Raw genomic sequence first — 17431 nt, 5'->3', positions numbered from 1 at the left:
TTGTCAGTGGAAAAGTGACAGCCATTGTCGATGCTCCAGGAGTAAAGACGATCAAGACAGTGCTGAAGACACCGCTCAGTGAGACAGGTCTGTGGAGAACTGCAATAGATAGCAAAATCGTCAACAAACAGAGAGCCAGAGATGCCCCGCGGGAGACAGGCCATTATAGGGTTCATGGCGATAGCGAAGAGGACGACGCTTAGGATGGAACCCTGAGGCCAACCGTTTTCCTGGATAAAGGTGTCCAAACATGGCAGAACCCACACGCACCTTGAAAACCCAGTCTTTTAAAAATGCCTGAAAGAAACAGGGCAGGCGCCCACGGAAGCCCCATGTGTAAAGAGTATGGAGGGTACCAGTTGTCCAGCAGATGTCGCATGCCTTCTCCAAATCGAAAAAATACAGCCACAGTCTAGGATTTCTGCAGAAAACCATTCATGACATGGGTGGACAAAGTAATGAGATGGTTAACTGCAGAATGCCGCACTCTAAATCCACACTGTGCAGTCATCAGTAAACTGCGAGACTCGAGCCACCATACCAGCCAGGCATGAATCATACGTTCCATCACCTTGCAAAAGCAACTGGTAAGACAGGTGGGGCAGTAGCTAGAGGGAAGGTTTTTGTCCTTATCGGGCTTAGGTGTGGGTATGATAGTGGCTTCATGCCAGCATCCAGGAAATGTTCTCTCAGCCCAGATGCAGTTGTGTGTGTTAAGCAGAAAGTGCTTGTCTGCAAGAGAAAGGTGCTGCAACATTCGAATGTGGATGGTGTTTGTCCCTGAGGCGGAGGATTGGGGTGAACTGAGAGTATGACCTATCTCCCTCATAGTAAAGGCGGCATTGTAGCACTCACGATTCAGAGAAGAGAAGGGTATCGCCTGAGCCTCCTACACTCGTTTCTGATGGAGGAAGGTAGGGTGATAGTGGGAAGAGATCGAAACTTCCGCAGAATGGCGGGCTCAAGGTGTGAGATAGCAACAGAGTCCACTATGACATCGTTGGCTCACACGACAGAGGAAGGGTAGGAACTGTTAAAAGAACTAGCGAATGAAATCCAGCTAGCTCTTTTGCTATGCCAAATAACGTGACAACACTTTGCACACATCTGTTTATATTGAATGCAGTTTGCCATCATAGGATGGAGGTTAAAAATGCAGAGAGCACATGGAAACGTGCTCTCCGTGCTTTTAACCACCATCCTACGATGGCAAACTGCATCCAATATAAACAGATGCGTGCAAAGCATCATCGCGAATTGCATCGAGGCATGCCTCAGACCACTAAGGGACTGGGACATGACGTGGTAAAGAGGAAGTTCGGGCACTTGTACGTTCTGCAGCAGTAAGGATAACGTTTGTGAGATAGTCCACCTGGTCATCACAACTGGGGAAATTTCGGTCTTCAAAGGTCGCCAGGGAGGAGTAAAGCTGCCACTTGGGTACATATGCGGATGGGGTAGGAGTCAGCAAGCAGATAGCACACGAGAAATGGTCACTCGAGTAGTTTCAGAAAGAATGGACCACTCAAGATGAGGTGCAAGCTGGGCAGTGCAAGCAGTCGGAAAGGAAAGTGGGTGCTCCAGTGTTTAGGCAGAAGAGGTTAAGTTGGTTAAGAAGGTCAGCCAAGAGGGCACCTCTCTAACAGGTCCTGGGAGAACCCCAAAAGGGATGATGCACATTAAAGTCACCAAGTAGCAAAAATGGGGGAGGTAGCTGGCCAATAAACTGAAGGAAGTCTGCCCTGGTGACATCGAATGACAGAGGGACATAAATGGTACAGAGGGAAAGCGTCAGGTGGGGAAGGAAAAGGCGAACTGCAACAGCTTGAAGAGTGGTAGTCAGGAAGATGGGTTGACTATGAATGTCTTCCCATATGAACAGCATAAAGCCCCCACGAGATGGAATGCCGACCTCAGGGGGAAGGCCAAAACAAATTGGTTAGAAATGGGAAAGCTCAAAGCAGTCATGAGGGTGCAATTTCATTTCCTGAAGGCAGAGTACAAGGGAACACTGTGATGCTAAAAGCAGCCTTAAATCCTCTTTGTGGGGCCAAAGGCTGCGAGCATTCCATTGCAGGACAGTCACGATGAGGAAGAGATGTAGGGGTGTCACCTCAGCGGCTGCCGAGTGACAGCCGGGGAAGAGTCGCTACTACAGAGCGCAGAAGCTGGAGGATCCTGCTGCATGGGGTCCACAGAAACATCAGCTTGCTTGTGCAGTCGATCCGTGGAGTCCAATGCTGAAAAATGGTTGTCTGTGTGCACCGGCAACACGGAGGCCGGCCACGCTAAGGTATCATAACGGAGACACCATTGAAGAGGATCTTTGAGTTGGTGAAGGAGAGGATTGTTTGCCTTTGGTGGACTTCTTCGAGCCTTTCCGGTTAGAGGAAGACTCGGGTGTCGTTCGGCTGGAGGGACAGAGGAAGTCTTCATGGGAGTACTCCACCTGTCCTTTCTGGCCTACCGGTTGTGTAGCTGGTGGCTTCGTCCCTCGAGGCAAGAGTTTGATGGCTTGTTGCCCAGCTGGACGGGGGAAAAGGTGATGCTACCTTGACACTGGGTGATTTCACAACCTCAAAGCTGAATTGGAGGTCACAAGGCTGCGTGGCCACATCCTTCATAGAGCGAGGGGTAACAAGAACAGAACTATGGGCAGCATACGGGAGAATGCGTGGTTTGCAACTAGTCAATAACTTGCGAGCAACTGGGTAAGGCACTTTTTCCTTTACCCAGATCTCTCAAACAGCCCGCTCATCAAGATACACGGGACAATCCCGAGAGGACGCGGCATGGCTGCCATTTCAGCTGATACAGCGGGGAGAAGGAGGTGGACAATTGTCCTTTTGCCAATCCCTACCACAGGTGACACATTTGGCTGGGTGGCGACAAGACATTCTAGTGTGGCTGAAATGATGACACTGGTAGCAGCGCATCGGGTTTGGAATGTACGGTCAGACTTTGACAATTTCATAGCGCACTTTGATCTTGGACAGAAGCACCGCTCTATCAAAGGTGAGAAAAAGAGTGCGGGTGGGCACGAAGGAGGAATCTACCTTTCTCATTACCTGGTGAACGGCAATGACACCCTGATCAGAGAGGTAAGATTGGATTTCAGCCTCGGTTAGACCATCGATCAGCCTGGTGTAAACTACAACATGGGAAGAACTCAAAGTTCTACGGGCCTCGACACGAACAGGGTACCTGTGGAGAAGCGAGGCAGCAAGCAGATGATGTGCTCGAGAATCAGAAGTGGCCTCCAAAAGCAAAGTGCCATTCCGTAAACAAGTGCAAGATTTCACAGGGCCGGCAACCGTATCAACACCTTTCTGAATAATGAACGAATTTACTGTGGCAAAGGGCTGACCGTCTTCAGTATGTGAGACAATGAGGAACTGTGGTGCAGTGGGAAGGGTCTTCAAATCATTAGCCTCATTACGTTCACGTTTTGTAGACATCGAGTGGGAAGATGATTGACTCATCGTGAGGAAATCCCCCAGGATTGCCAGGGTCTCCAATGGCACGCTCCTTTCAACTGGGGGGCTCCCTTCACAAGGGGGCACACCCACCTTAGGTGACTGTTCATACCTCAGGTCACACCTCCCGAACACCTGACAGAGGGACCATTTGGCCTCTCCCTGGTCCTGGACTCTACCAGAGGTACATGCAAAACCTACCAGTCGACCCGGGGCTGGGAATTACGTGTTACCCAGTCGTCTTAAGTGTCAGATGCATGGGCTGGCCTTCAGGAGGAAGAAGAAAAAAGAGGAACCTGAAATACCAAAGCGGAGGGACGAGAGGAGAAGGGAAACAAAGAAATGAAAAGGGAGCAAAAAACAAAGGTGAGACTGTTCTTACATCAACGACAGAATGCAGAACGTTCCCAATAACACTCCAAACATGTTCACCGAGGAAGGTGAAAAATAATAGCAAGAGGATAGACATGCAGCACGGAAGGGAAAAAAATGCTGCAAAGGCTGGGGGCCCATGGCACGAACCAGCCAAAGAGTGGTGAGCTGCCTGGGGGGTATTTCAAAAAGATTTGTTGCATGAAATGATGATAAAACATCAAATGTTTCCATTAATTTATTTCCTAAACCTTAGTATGAGAAAAACATGATACAAATTTCAAACAACAGTGGAACGAGAAATTTCAAATGAAAGATAAATGTGAAATAAATTGGAAATGAGAGAGTGAAATAAATGAGAAATGGCAAATGTCAAATGCATGTGAAGGAGGTGAGCATGGACAGGCAGAGAGAGGTGGGGGGAGGGGGGAGGGGTGGGAGCAGAGTGGGAGATGAGAGCTCTTTTTCCATCTGAATGACCATTCACGATGTTTGTTTGATTCATGACAAAGTCGACCTAATATGAAAGTGGTACACCAAATCACAATTTCCGAGGATGTGTTTAGGTTGACACCTGATAGCACAGCTTAAACTTCTGTGACATGTTCGAGTGCTTGAATCCACTCAAAGCTATAGCTGCCGTTGACATGAAATGTTTGACTCTAGTGAGCAAGTGACACTATTGAGCTCAGAAATCAGCAATTCTTTGTAATTGGCTGTAGTAATTCTTGAGAGCAAAGCTAGTAGTTTTGATGATATGAGTATTTTCTAACAAAATAAGCGAGGGAGGGAGGGGTCAGTACTGAAATACTGACATCAGCTGTATAATTTGACAGTATTAAAAACAGAGTATGACTTACCTCCTGTGAGTACGAGAACAATAAGATCACATGCCATCTTCATGAGATTGCGTGCTTCTTCACCATCAGCCTCTGGTTTGTGCTTCTCCAGAAGTGTTATGAGCAATTCACACAGTCCTGCCACTGCCAAACAATGCTTTACTTGTTCTGGAACAAAGAAATAGAGGAGAAAGAATATTATTTTTTCCATGCTGCAAGTTTTGATTCAACAAGCACATATACAAACATTATCAGAGAACTGAGCTTAAAAGTGAAAGAAGGAAAAAATTGTTTCCAATATTAAATGCTCCTACTATGTTGCTCAGAAATCAGCAATTCTCTGTCATTTCCTACAGTAATTCTTGAGAGCAAAGCTAGTAGTTTTAATGATATGAGTATTTTCTTACAAAATAAATGGATAATTATGAGGTAATATGTAGACTTTACATAGATTTGCCGCTTACGCTGTGGTACTCAGCAGACTGTATGGCTCAGAACAGTTTTCAGTGGGGCAACAGAAGCTGCCAATTCTCTTTCATTTGTGGACACACACAAGAAAGTACTCTTGGCATAGCAGATAAGAAATGTGATAAACTGGTGATTATGGGAACCACATTTCTTTGAAGCAGTGTCATGAGAAGACATTGTTACAGTGGCATTTGCTGATTATGGGCTAACTTTACAAGTTATCTCTCGGAAAAAATCCAGAATTTACTATTGAAAAATTTATTTCCATGGTATTTTTCAGTTTATGAGTTCGGGCAGAAATAATTATTCAAATTACTGATGCAATATGGGGCAATACAGTCAATATGCACTTCACTTCACTTCACTTCATGCACAATAGGGTGATACTCCATACTCCTATCCCAGGCACAACTCAGTAACACTATGCTTGATCAAGCTATTTGTGATACGGAAGTGTTGGCAAGCCAGCAAGAAGTTTTAATTCAATTCTGATCTACATTTTCTTTGGAAATACCTACATGAACAAAATACACAACAAAAAATAAATATTTGAGCAGAATGCAAATTATAAAATTAATGTATTCATAAATGTGACAGACAACACTCTGCAGCCGTTTGTCCAGAATATTCAGCATCACATTAAAAAAATGTGTCAAACATTGGTATTTGCATATCGATTGTGGCATAATGGAATTCAATTAAAAGTAGGGAAACTTTTTTGGATCACACTGTACACTACAGCAGTGACAAATGTTGTATTCCACTGTTGATTGATTAACTGACTCACACATCATGTTCCAGAAATCCAAACAAGAAGGAGAGCTGCCAGGGATGTAGAATGAGTTGAATTATACATTAGCAGCTTGGCTACTTCTGAAAAGCATACTAACAACAAATTATGATTAGTGCTAATCTACTCTAACTGATAGTTCTGGCAATTACTTCTACATTGCTGTACATACAGGGTGTTTCAAAAATGACCGATATATTTGAAACGGCAATACAAACTAAACGAGCAGCGATAGAAATACACCGTTTGTTGCAATATGCTTGGGACAACAGTACATTTTCAGGCAGACAAACTTTCGAAATTACAGTAGTTACAATTGTCAACAACAGATGGCGCTGCGGTCTGGGAAACTCTATAGTACGATATTTTCCACATATCCACCATGCGTAGCAATAATATGGCGTAGTCTCTGAATGAAATTACCCGAAACCTTTGGCAACGTGTCTGGCGGAATGGCTTCACATGCAGATGAGATGTACTGCTTCAGTTGTTCAATTGTTTCTGGATTCTGGCAGTACACCTGGTCTTTCAAGTGTCCCCACAGAAAGAAGTCACAGGGGTTCATGTCTGGCGAATAGGGAGGCCAATCCACGCCGCCTCCTGTATGTTTCGGATAGCCCAAAGCAATCACACGATCATCGAAATATTCATTCAGGAAATTAAAGACGTCGGCCGTGTGATGTGGCCGGGCACCATCTTGCATAAACCACGAGGTGTTCGCAGTGTCGTCTAAGGCAGTTTGTACCGCCACAAATTCACGAAGAATGTCCAGATAGCGTGATGCAGTAATCGTTCCGGATCTGAAAAATGGGCCAATGATTCCTTTGGAAGAAATGGCGGCCCAGACCAGTACTTTTTGAGGATGCAGGGACGATGGGACTGCAACATGGGGCTTTTCGGTTCCCCATATGCACCAGTTCTGTTTATTGACGAAGCCGTCCAGGTAAAAATAAGCTTCGTCAGTAAACCAAATGCTGCCCACATGCATATCGCCGTCATCAATCCTGTGCACTATATCGTTAGCGAATGTGTCTCGTGCAGCAATAGTAGCGGCGCTGAGGGGTTGCCGCGTTTGAATTTTGTATGGATAGAGGTGTAAACTCTGGCGCATGAGACGATACGTGGACGTTGGCGTCATTTGGACCGCAGCTGCAACACGGCGAACGGAAACCCGAGGCCGCTGTTGGATCACCTGCTGCACTAGCTGCGCGTTGCCCTCTGTGGTTGCCGTACGCGGTCGCCCTACCTTTCCAGCACGTTCACCCGTCACGTTCCCAGCCCGTTGAAATTTTTCAAACAGATCCTTTATTGTATCGCTTTTCGGTCCTTTGGTTACATTAAACCTCCGTTGAAAACTTCGTCTTGTTGCAACAACACTGTGTTCTAGGCGGTGGAATTCCAACACCAGAAAAATCCTCTGTTCTAAGGAATAAACCATGTTGTCCACAGCACACTTGCACGTTGTGAACAGCACACGCTTACAGCAGAAAGACGACGTACAGAATGGCGCACCCACAGACTGCGTTGTCTTCTATATCTTTCACATCACTTGCAGCGCCATCTGTTGTTGAAAATTGTAACTACTGTAATTTCGAAAGTTTGTCCGCCTGAAAATGTACTGTTGTCCCAAGCATATTGCAACAAACGGTGTATTTCTATCGCTGCTCGTTTAGTTTTTATTGCCATTTCAAATATACCGGTCATTTTTGAAACACCCTGTATATATCTGGAAAGAAGAACAGCTACTTTCAACAAAGTCATTGCACTCCTCCTGCTGTTATTATCTAACATTTGAAACAAAGAATTTCTGCAACTGCACACAGACCACTATTAGCTGTCTATACAGGGTGCCCCAGTAGGTACGGTCAGTTTTCAAAGATATGACAGGAACAACCACTCAAAGCAATAAAAGTAGTAAACATGGGCTCTAAAATACATACCTTCACAGATAGGAGCACTTCACCTTCAATACTATGAAATACATCCCTTATACTATGACCTTTTTGCTTCCTTTATCTTGAGAGGTAGTAGTACGTAACAAAACAAGAAAGGTAATGTTTTGCTTCTTGTCAGAATTTTCAGAAGCTTCTTTTAATAAATAGTAATCCCAAGCCCTTACGCCAGTCTAGTCAACTCTGATGACAACTACACATAAACATAACGAAGACCGAAATGGTGATTTTCAGAAAGGAGGCAAAACACCCAAGAATGCAGAAATCAACATCAAAGAACAAAAAATAAATATCTCATCAGACTTTAAATACCTAGCATTGACATTGCAACCAACAGCCAAATGCTTCACAAAACATACAACAGAACATGCAGCCCAAGCAATAATAGCAATACAGAACATCAAAAACATCCACCTGCTCAGTCCAGAAACGGCCGTGAAATTATTCAACGCAAAAATCTTGCCAATCCTGGCCTAGGGGACGGAGTTTATATGGGACCACCTAGCAGAAAAAAATCTAGAAACACTAGAAAAGGTAAAAACGACTTATCTAAAAAGAGCACTAGGTCCGTCAAAGACAACAAGATCTCAACTAGTGTACCTGATAGCGAGAGAGACATTCCTAATTGAAAACATCAAACTTCGATATATGGTGCCACACACCAAGGCTCCCAGAAATCAACTGAAGATCATGGAGGATAAACGAGAGAACGTGTGGCCAGAGTTCTATGGCACTGAAGCAATGACGAACTGCTCATGGACAGCACCAAACTTCGAACTGTGACATGTCTTAACTAGATTATCTATTCATGGCTTTCATCATCTAACTTGCAAAAACAAAAATTATCATGACTCAACCACAAAATGTGTGTGAGAACAGTGTAATGAAGCCTGTAAACGATATCACATAGAACTGTGCAGTAAAAGAGTGAACTCTATAAATGAATATGCAAAAATGCAAATGTAAAATGTTAAGCAAAGTAGCTGTATACGGCTATTTGGCTGCAATTTTATTAAATAAATATTCAGGAGGTTTAGGCAAAGACCATCCCATCACTTCCAACAAACCGAGCTAACCCTGCTTCCCCCCCCCCCCCCTTTCTCCCCCTTCCAATAGGAAACTGGCCCTGGCACTCACAGTAACAAAAATGACAAGTACACAGATGCGACCAGGAAATGATGTTACATTTCTTCTATTCTGTACAAGAATTCCCTGCAGTAGTTGAGCACTTCTCTCTGAAATGTGTTATTTGTACACAATTTCAATTTTTTGTATGTTTTATTAATCATTAGTTTATTTTGTTCATAAATTTTCTAGTCAGTTATCAGTATACTATGTACTGATTCATTCCACTGCCAAGTAGCTTCACCTTGTACATTTCCATAGAAGCTGATTAATTTAAACTGTCAAAGTGTGAACAGCACACTCAAATTGTGTGCTGCCAACACAATTGTGTATACAAAATATTGCTTCTTGAAAGCAGCTGTTCAAAAATTCTGGAAAGACAGAATTTATGTTACGTGTAATATATGTGCTGACTGACTGACTGATCACCACCAGCTCAAAACACTAAGGATAGAAGTTTGAAATTGGGAGAAGGTGTTGGTCTTGTACTGTAGGCTTCGTTTAACAATGGCTTTTTGAAATTACAACCTTAAGGGGGTGAAATAGGGCATAAAGTGTTTTTTTTTTTTTTTTTTTTGCAAATGTCACTATTAAGGAAATTTTGTAGCCAGAGCTACAAAAATTGGTACTTGGTTTCTTGTTCTGAAATAAAGAAATAGGTGCTTCAAAATTTTTGGAAATTTGACCCTACAGGGATGAAATAATGGGTGAAAGCCTATTTTGAAAATATGTCATTATTAAAGGACCACAGAGGTATTTTTAAAGCTACATCTATGAACATCGGTATTTGAATTCTCGGTTACAAATAAAAAAATATATGTTTCAGGGTTTCTGGATTTAAACCACTGTTGTTGTTATTGCTGCTGCTGCTGCTGCTGTGGTCTTTGGTCCAGAGACTGGTTTGATGCAGCTCTCCATGCTCTCCTGTGCAAGCTTCTTTATCTCCAAGCACTTCCTGCAACCTACATCTTCCTGAATCTACTTAGTGTATTCATCTCTGTCTCCCTCTCGAATTTGTATCCTCCACGCTGCCCTCCAACACTAAATTGGCGATCCCTTGATGCCTCAGAACATGTCCTACCAACCGATCCCTTCTTCTAGTCAAGTTGTCTGACAAATTTCTCTTCTCCCCAATTCTATTCAGTGCCTCCACATTCGTTACATGATCTACCCATCTAATCTTCAGCATTCTTCTGTAGCACCTCATTTCTAAAGCTTCTATTCTCGTCTAAACTATTTATCGTCCATGTTTCACTTCCATACGTGGCTACATCCCATACAAATATTTTCAGAAAGGACTTCCTGACACTTAAATCTATACTTGATGTTAACAAATTTCTCTTCTTCAGAAAAGCTTTTCTTGCCATTGCTAGCTCACATTTTATATCCTCCTTACTTTGACCATAATCAGTTTCTTTGCTTTCCAAATAGCAAAACTCATCATCTACTTTACATGTACCATTTCCTAATTCCCTCACCATCACCTGATTTAATTCGGCTACAGTCCATTATCGTCGTTTTGCTTTTGTTGATTTTCATCTTATATCCTCTTTTCAAGACACTGTCGATTCTGTTCAACTGCTCTTCCAAGTCCTTTGCTGTCTCTGGCAGAATTACTATATCACTGGCAAACCTAAAGGTTTTTATTTCTTCTCCCTTGAATTTAATTCTTACTTCAAATTTTTCTTTTGTTTCCTTTACTACTTGCTCAATATACAGAGTGAGTAAAAATCAGGGATAGGCTATGAAACATTGTATGAAAATATTTCACTGCAAAAGCATTTTAAAGCTACATCTTTGTAAATTGGTGTTTGGCTTCTTGGTTAAGAGATGAAAAAATATGTGTTTCACTATTTTTGGAATTTCATCCCCTAGGGGGGGTAAAATAGAGTCAGACTGATTCACTGCTTCATCACCACCCAGCTCAAACTGCTAAGGATAGAAACTTGAAGTTTGGAAAGAGTTTGGATCTTATACTGTAAGCATCATTTAAGAAGCGGTTGTTCAAAATTCCACTTCCAAGTGGTTGAAATAGGAGATGAAAGGCTTTTTGAAAGTATGCCACTATTAAGGGAAATTTGAAGCTAAAACTACGAAAACCGGTATTTTGTTACTCACTCAGTAAATAAAAACTACATGTTTCAGCATCTTGGAAATTCAACCACTAAGGGTGTAAAATACTGGGTGAAAGTTTTTTTGAAAATAAATAATTATTAAAGAACTAATAAAGGATTTCTAAAGCTATTGGTATTTGACTTACCTATTAGAAATTTAAAAAATGTGTGTCCCTAGAAATTCAACCCCCAAGGGAGAGCAATAGGGGATGAAAATTTTTAAGAAAATATTTCATTACATTAAAAAACTTTAAAGCTAAATTTATGAAAATTGTATTTCACTTCTCAGTTAAATATAAAGAAACATCTGTTAGGGGATGAGAGTTGGTATGGAACTATCTCCCCAAGAATTTAAAAGGCATAATTAACAAAAACTTTTGTTTCTTGTCAGGAAAGACCATGTTTATATAGCCTTAATTAGTGTGGAAAGCTTAGTATGTGTTGCAATTCATGAACATTAAAATTCAATTAAAACAAACACACAAACTCTCTGCAGGCTGTACAATCCACACAAGCAAAGCAGTGGTCACTAAGCTACAGGTGAATAAATGCAGGACAAAGTGCACGAGAACAAAGGAAAAAATCTGCTTTGCTATTGACTACAGCATTAGTAGTTGGCATAGACCATATATAACACAGACCACCTATGTCCCTATCTCTGCCGTGTTAAGGTTTGAAACCAACTTCTAAGTCATATGACTCAGGGCGGAAAGCCGAGTTCTTGTCATTATGTGCTGTGTGACGTGGAGCTGACAGTTACAGTTTCTCTCATTTATAGCTGAAATCAAGCATTGATTTTGACAGTTCAGCAAACTGTAGTAAAACTCTTACACATGTAGTAGTGCAGTTAACCTAATTCCTCCGAAATTCCTGATTATAAAGCAGTGTTTATTGTTTATACATGCAGTCAAGTTGAAACATATTGACAGTTCTTTTCAACAAGCGAGAGATTCACTGTCCTTTAGTGAATATTTGCTTCTTTTGTTCCCTTTTGCATTGTGAATTCTCGTAGGTCACCACTTCCACAGGTGTGGAAGACAAAATAACAATTTTGCACACAGCTTTAGTTTTCAAACTATTCCACAAGAATATGTATGAAATGTGTTTTACTACGATTTGTAAGAAAGGAAACACATTTGCATGCATAATATCAGGTATTTACACAAAATAAGCACATATATTCTCCGACTTCTGCTTAATCCAGTACAGATCCGAAACGATATCACGATAGGAAGCGTATTATATTACAAAATGTTGATTATACTCGTGTAGTGAGCTAGACATTAATGATATGTCGTCTCAAAAGCTTAGTCATTCACCAAGTTTTACATCCAAGGACCAATATCCATCCTAACTTTCATTAGAAATTCCTCTGCAAATATTTTAAAGTAATTCGCTTACACAACTGAGATTTTCGTCACTTTTTCTAATCTGTGGAATATAAAAAAAAGACTTCTCTGAGTGTATATGAAGGTCTTTACTTCTGCATCTAGTAAAAAGCACAAAATTTGATTTGTAAAAAAAATATGTCATAAATTGTGCACTATAAATACATAATGACATACTTGGCTTTGTGGCCCAAGTCACGTAATTTAGATACTGATTTCAGTAAAATGACGTCATGCGCAGTCTTACATTATCTACGGTCTATGGTGGTTGGTATTGTATTCAGTCACACATTAAATATGCAAAAGTACCATAAGAAAATATTACATGAGAGGTGGGAGGGGAAGGAACAAAATTAGTTGTAGTTAGTATTGGGCAATTTATATCCATCAGGACAACTTCAAGTAAGTGTAGAGCACAGACATATGAGAAACCTTTGTGGTTTATTCTTCAGTATTGGTTGTGTTTTTAGATAACAGAAATATCAGGACACATATGCAAATTGCTAGAATTATAATCGGTTGATTCTATCAGTGTCACTCACTCACCAAGATGTTGAGGTGTGACAAACTGCCTGTTTGTTTCTGTCTCGCTTTCTTCAGCTGATGTTTGATAATTTTTCTGGGGCTTCACCAGCTACTTGTGCTGATGAAACAATATAAAAATTATCAAACAAACCTTGGTGGTCCACCATCAGCAATAGAGGGTAAAACTTTGACAATGCCAGCAACTCATGCTGGCAAAACAGCAGAAAAATTATCAAACAAACTTCGACCAAAGAAATCGAGACAAGTCAACAGGCAATTTGTCAACAAGTGGTCATGAAAGTGTTAGCATTTACGTTCAGGTGTCTCGAACTGCAGTTGACGGAAGAAAGATTACGTTCTTCCCAAACAATGCTCTTTAGCAAATTTAAAGAACATTTATTTGGTGTGGACTGTATAACAGTTCAGTTGCCTCTTCTACCATATTTATTGGGAAGAGGATTAGAATATGATAACTGAGATAAAGATGAGATTTGGCAATGGAAGAGGGAGGTGAGGACAAACACATCAATTTATCTTTTTTTGTGTCCAACACAATGGGTTTTGGGCTATTTAAGGAGATTCAGATACAAAAGTAGTGCTTTGTAAGTTTCTTGGGAGGTAAAACTGAACAGTAACAAGAAAATTATCCATTTTTCAACCCTGCAACTACAGAGAATTTTAATTACTTTTAATTTTAACACAATATAACTTACCATTCTCTGCCTGAGTGTGCAGCAACTCCAAAGACATTTCAATGACATCAGGAGCCTTAGACACACTCAGAACTTTGACCACGGCACAGCACAATCTCTCATCCAAGAGCTGCTCATCAGATGGAACTGAAAAATGTAAGTCAAATACTTCAGTTCAAAATGTAAGCAGCCCACATAAATACTTACAAACACCTCATTATGCTCAAGCTACACTCTCACATTAAACTTTGTAGCCATAAAACAATGGAAAGTCCAGGTTGTAATATCAACAATTACGGAAAGGGCAGATTGCTACTCACCTTAAAGAGGACACCCAGAGACGAAGACGGACACAATGAACAGACTCTTACATATCAAGTTTTTGGCCAAAGCCTTCATCAGAAAAGAAAAACCACACACAGACACACACAAGCAGCACACATTGCACACACAACTGCTATCTCTGGCTGCTCAGGACCGATAAACAAATGTGAAAAATGCAAACAACGATCCTACTTGTTGCCCCCTTTCAACGTGTTTCAGTCAGGTCTGAGCAGGCAGATATAGTGCTCATGCGTGTGCGTGAGGTGCACTTGTTTGTGTGAATGGATATTTGTTTTTATTTTCTGATAAAGCCTTTGACCAAAAGCTTTATGTGTAATGGTCTTTTCGTTGTATCTATCTGCAACTCAATGTGTCATCTTTACAATGAGTAACACTGTAATCTTTCCATAATTGTTTGCAGCCATAAGCATATCTGTAGTTAGTAGTAGCAGATATACGATAGGTGGAAGGGCGGCATCAGTCAAATTTTTAACCTGTTAATTGCAGATGATTCCAGCTGCCATGTAGCTATCTTCAGTGCATTACATTTAAGTTATGATTGTTGAGTACGACTTTGTACACATCACATCGGTCTGGAAGGTCAGCTACAGAGTGGTGCAGTAACTGTCATTGTAGGAAAGTTGGACATGAGCAGAAATAATTAGCGAACAAGATAACACAGCAAGCAGAAGATTTGCTAATCTGTATTTCTCCAAGTGTACAAAGACTCACTACACATAATGCAGCAAAAAATACAGTCCAAATGTCAACGAGGATGAGGCTACCTGAATTAAAGCACAAACAATGGAGTCTGAGCTGCAACTAGGTGGCTTCTGCACAGCCTCGCAAAGCAAAGACGCTCCAAGTGTGAGTGGGTGGAGTGGCTGCCACTGGCCGTCCTATATTGCGGTGGCAGAGGACGCTCTTAGTGCAGAGCTGCTGGAGGTGTGGCTCAGTGGGTGGAGATTGCGCACCACTGGGTCTGCCAGATCCTGTGCGACCACTACTGGTGTCTTACAGAAACTTTTAATTCCATTGCCAGCTTTGACACCTGTGGGGTTGTATTTATATGTGATACCACAATGATAACTCATCTTAAATATAATATAATGCACTGAAGACAGGTACACAGTAGTTAAAATCAATCTGCAATACACAGATTAAATGTTTACAGCTGATGCTGCCCTTCCTCTTATTGAGAACCTCATTAACACGGTCGTAAAGCATGCTGTTCCTGATGGAAACAAACCTAACAGCAGATTGCTGAGTGTTAAATTTTTACACATACCCTCACTGAGAAATATTTCACAAGCAACTTGCTCACCTACAGAAGAGTTATTGGATGCATTACCGGGACAACACATTTTGCATTCACCTAAGTGTGCTGTCTAAGTTGTGAAATTTGAAGGACCTGTGTGGTTGCTTGCATGTAAAATCATATGTTTAAGATTTCACAATCTAATATTATAACATTCAATTTCAAAGAGAGCCCCAATAAATTTTTATGGCAAACAATTTTTTTTAATTTAAGTAATTATGTACAATTTTTCACAACCAGTTGGATTTCACACAGTTTATCAGCTCTTAAGATTATGACCTGGCTTCACACCCTGCATTCTTGAGATTTTCTATCTAGTTAATTGTAAATCTTTACCAACCAACATCCACGCTTAGCTTCCTGCATATGCCGTGCACACGTGTTCCCTCATTTTCTAAACAATGTTATACCATCACATCATTTTATTTATTCCTCCCCCCCCCCCCTTCTCGGATAGGCCAACTATGAAACACAGGCCAATTTCAATTCCTTATTTATTATTCTGTTCTTTTCTTTCAGCACACTTTCATCTGTTCACTATGTTTTTTCTTCCTGTCTTCTGAATACTTCAGACCAATTTTTCTCACTCTCCAACATTATAATCCTTTCATATTCGTATCTTTCTCATAGACACTTCTGTGTCAGTTGTTTCTTCAGCTTTTATATTTTTTTCTAAATCCTTTTTTTCCTTCACGGATCCAGCGTCTTGTTGCCTTTTTATCCTGCAAATATCTGTAGATTGTTTTCTTTACTGTTTTGCGTTCAATATAAATATTAAAAAAAAAATAGCAGTATTCTTTTTCCTCATTATTTCTGATACAATTTTTATGTTTTCAAGAATTTCATCACTACTTTGTGATTTCCGAACTTCCTTACTTTCTCATAGGCCTAATATTTTCTTAATGATTCACCCTTTTGGTATTTAATGCCAGACACACTCTTGCACATGGAGATTCTGGCTTCACTACTGTTCTGTAATGGCTTGTTTTTGCATTTTAGACATATTTTTACTGTAAAGGTTTTTAATTATACTATATGCTCTTCCCATTTTATGTATCCTTTCCTCTGTAACACAATTTTCCACACCATTTTCTTGGATTATTTCCCCATGATATTTAAATTTTCTAACCTTTTATATTTGGTCAATACCTGTTTTCAGGAATTTTGATGCATTTTTTAGGGTTTTTAACAAACATTCATCCTGCAATCCCACCCCCTCTCTCCCCTCCCCCATGCAAGAATGAAAACCACAGCATCCAAACCCACCAAAAATAAATGCAAAGAACACCTATTTAAAAAATCATATAAAAATTTGCTTGACGCCTTCCTAAGAGATAGTCTCCAGTCCTTCCAATCTGATTAGGTAAGCACAGACCATATGTAGTCTCTGTTCAAAGAAATAGTAGCAATAGAAATTGAGACATATATCAAATAAATTAATAAGAGGTGGTACTGATCCCCCACTGTACACAAAACAGGTCAGAAGACTGTTGCAGAAGCAATGCAAAACACATGTCAAATTTAAAAGAATGCAAAACCCCCAGGATTGGTGAAGTTTTACAGAAACTCAAAATTTAGTGTGAACTTCAATGTGTGATGCTTCTAATAGTTTCCACAACAAATCTCTGTCTCAAAATCTGTCAGAAAACTCAAACAGATTCTGGTCATACGTATAGTACCCCAGCACGACACAATAAATACCTCCACTGCACGATAACAATGGTGATGTCATTGATGACAGTGCCCCTGAGGTAGAGTTAAGAAACAAGGCTTTCTGAAGTTCCTTCAGCAAAGGAGACTAAGTAAATAGTCCATAATTCTAACCTAGAACAACTGCCAACATGAATAACTTAGAAGTAGATATCCTGGGTATAGCAAGGCAGCTTAAATCACTTACTGAAGGCCTGGCCTCCAATCCAGATTGTATAGCAGTCAGGTTCCTTTCACAGTATGCTGATATAACAACTCCATACTTTGCAATCATATACAACAGTTCGCTCATTGAAAGATCTATACCTCAAGACTGGAAAGCTGCAAAAGACACACCA

General features: G+C 40.8%; 1 protein-coding gene across 1 annotated transcript in view; it reads right to left on the bottom strand.

The window, feature by feature from the left end:
* Positions 1-17431, bottom strand: part of LOC124544642 (rap1 GTPase-GDP dissociation stimulator 1) — a 98876-nt gene that overhangs the window by 34887 nt on the left and 46558 nt on the right. The window contains 2 exon segments of the mRNA XM_047123255.1: positions 4709-4855; positions 13763-13888. Coding sequence (XP_046979211.1) covers positions 4709-4855; positions 13763-13888 — 273 coding nt within the window.

This window comes from Schistocerca americana, chromosome 8 (assembly GCF_021461395.2).
Source record: "Schistocerca americana isolate TAMUIC-IGC-003095 chromosome 8, iqSchAmer2.1, whole genome shotgun sequence".
Taxonomy (NCBI): domain Eukaryota; kingdom Metazoa; phylum Arthropoda; class Insecta; order Orthoptera; family Acrididae; genus Schistocerca; species Schistocerca americana.
Note: the sequence above shows the minus strand (reverse complement) of the source record. Positions and strands in the feature narration are given on the sequence as shown.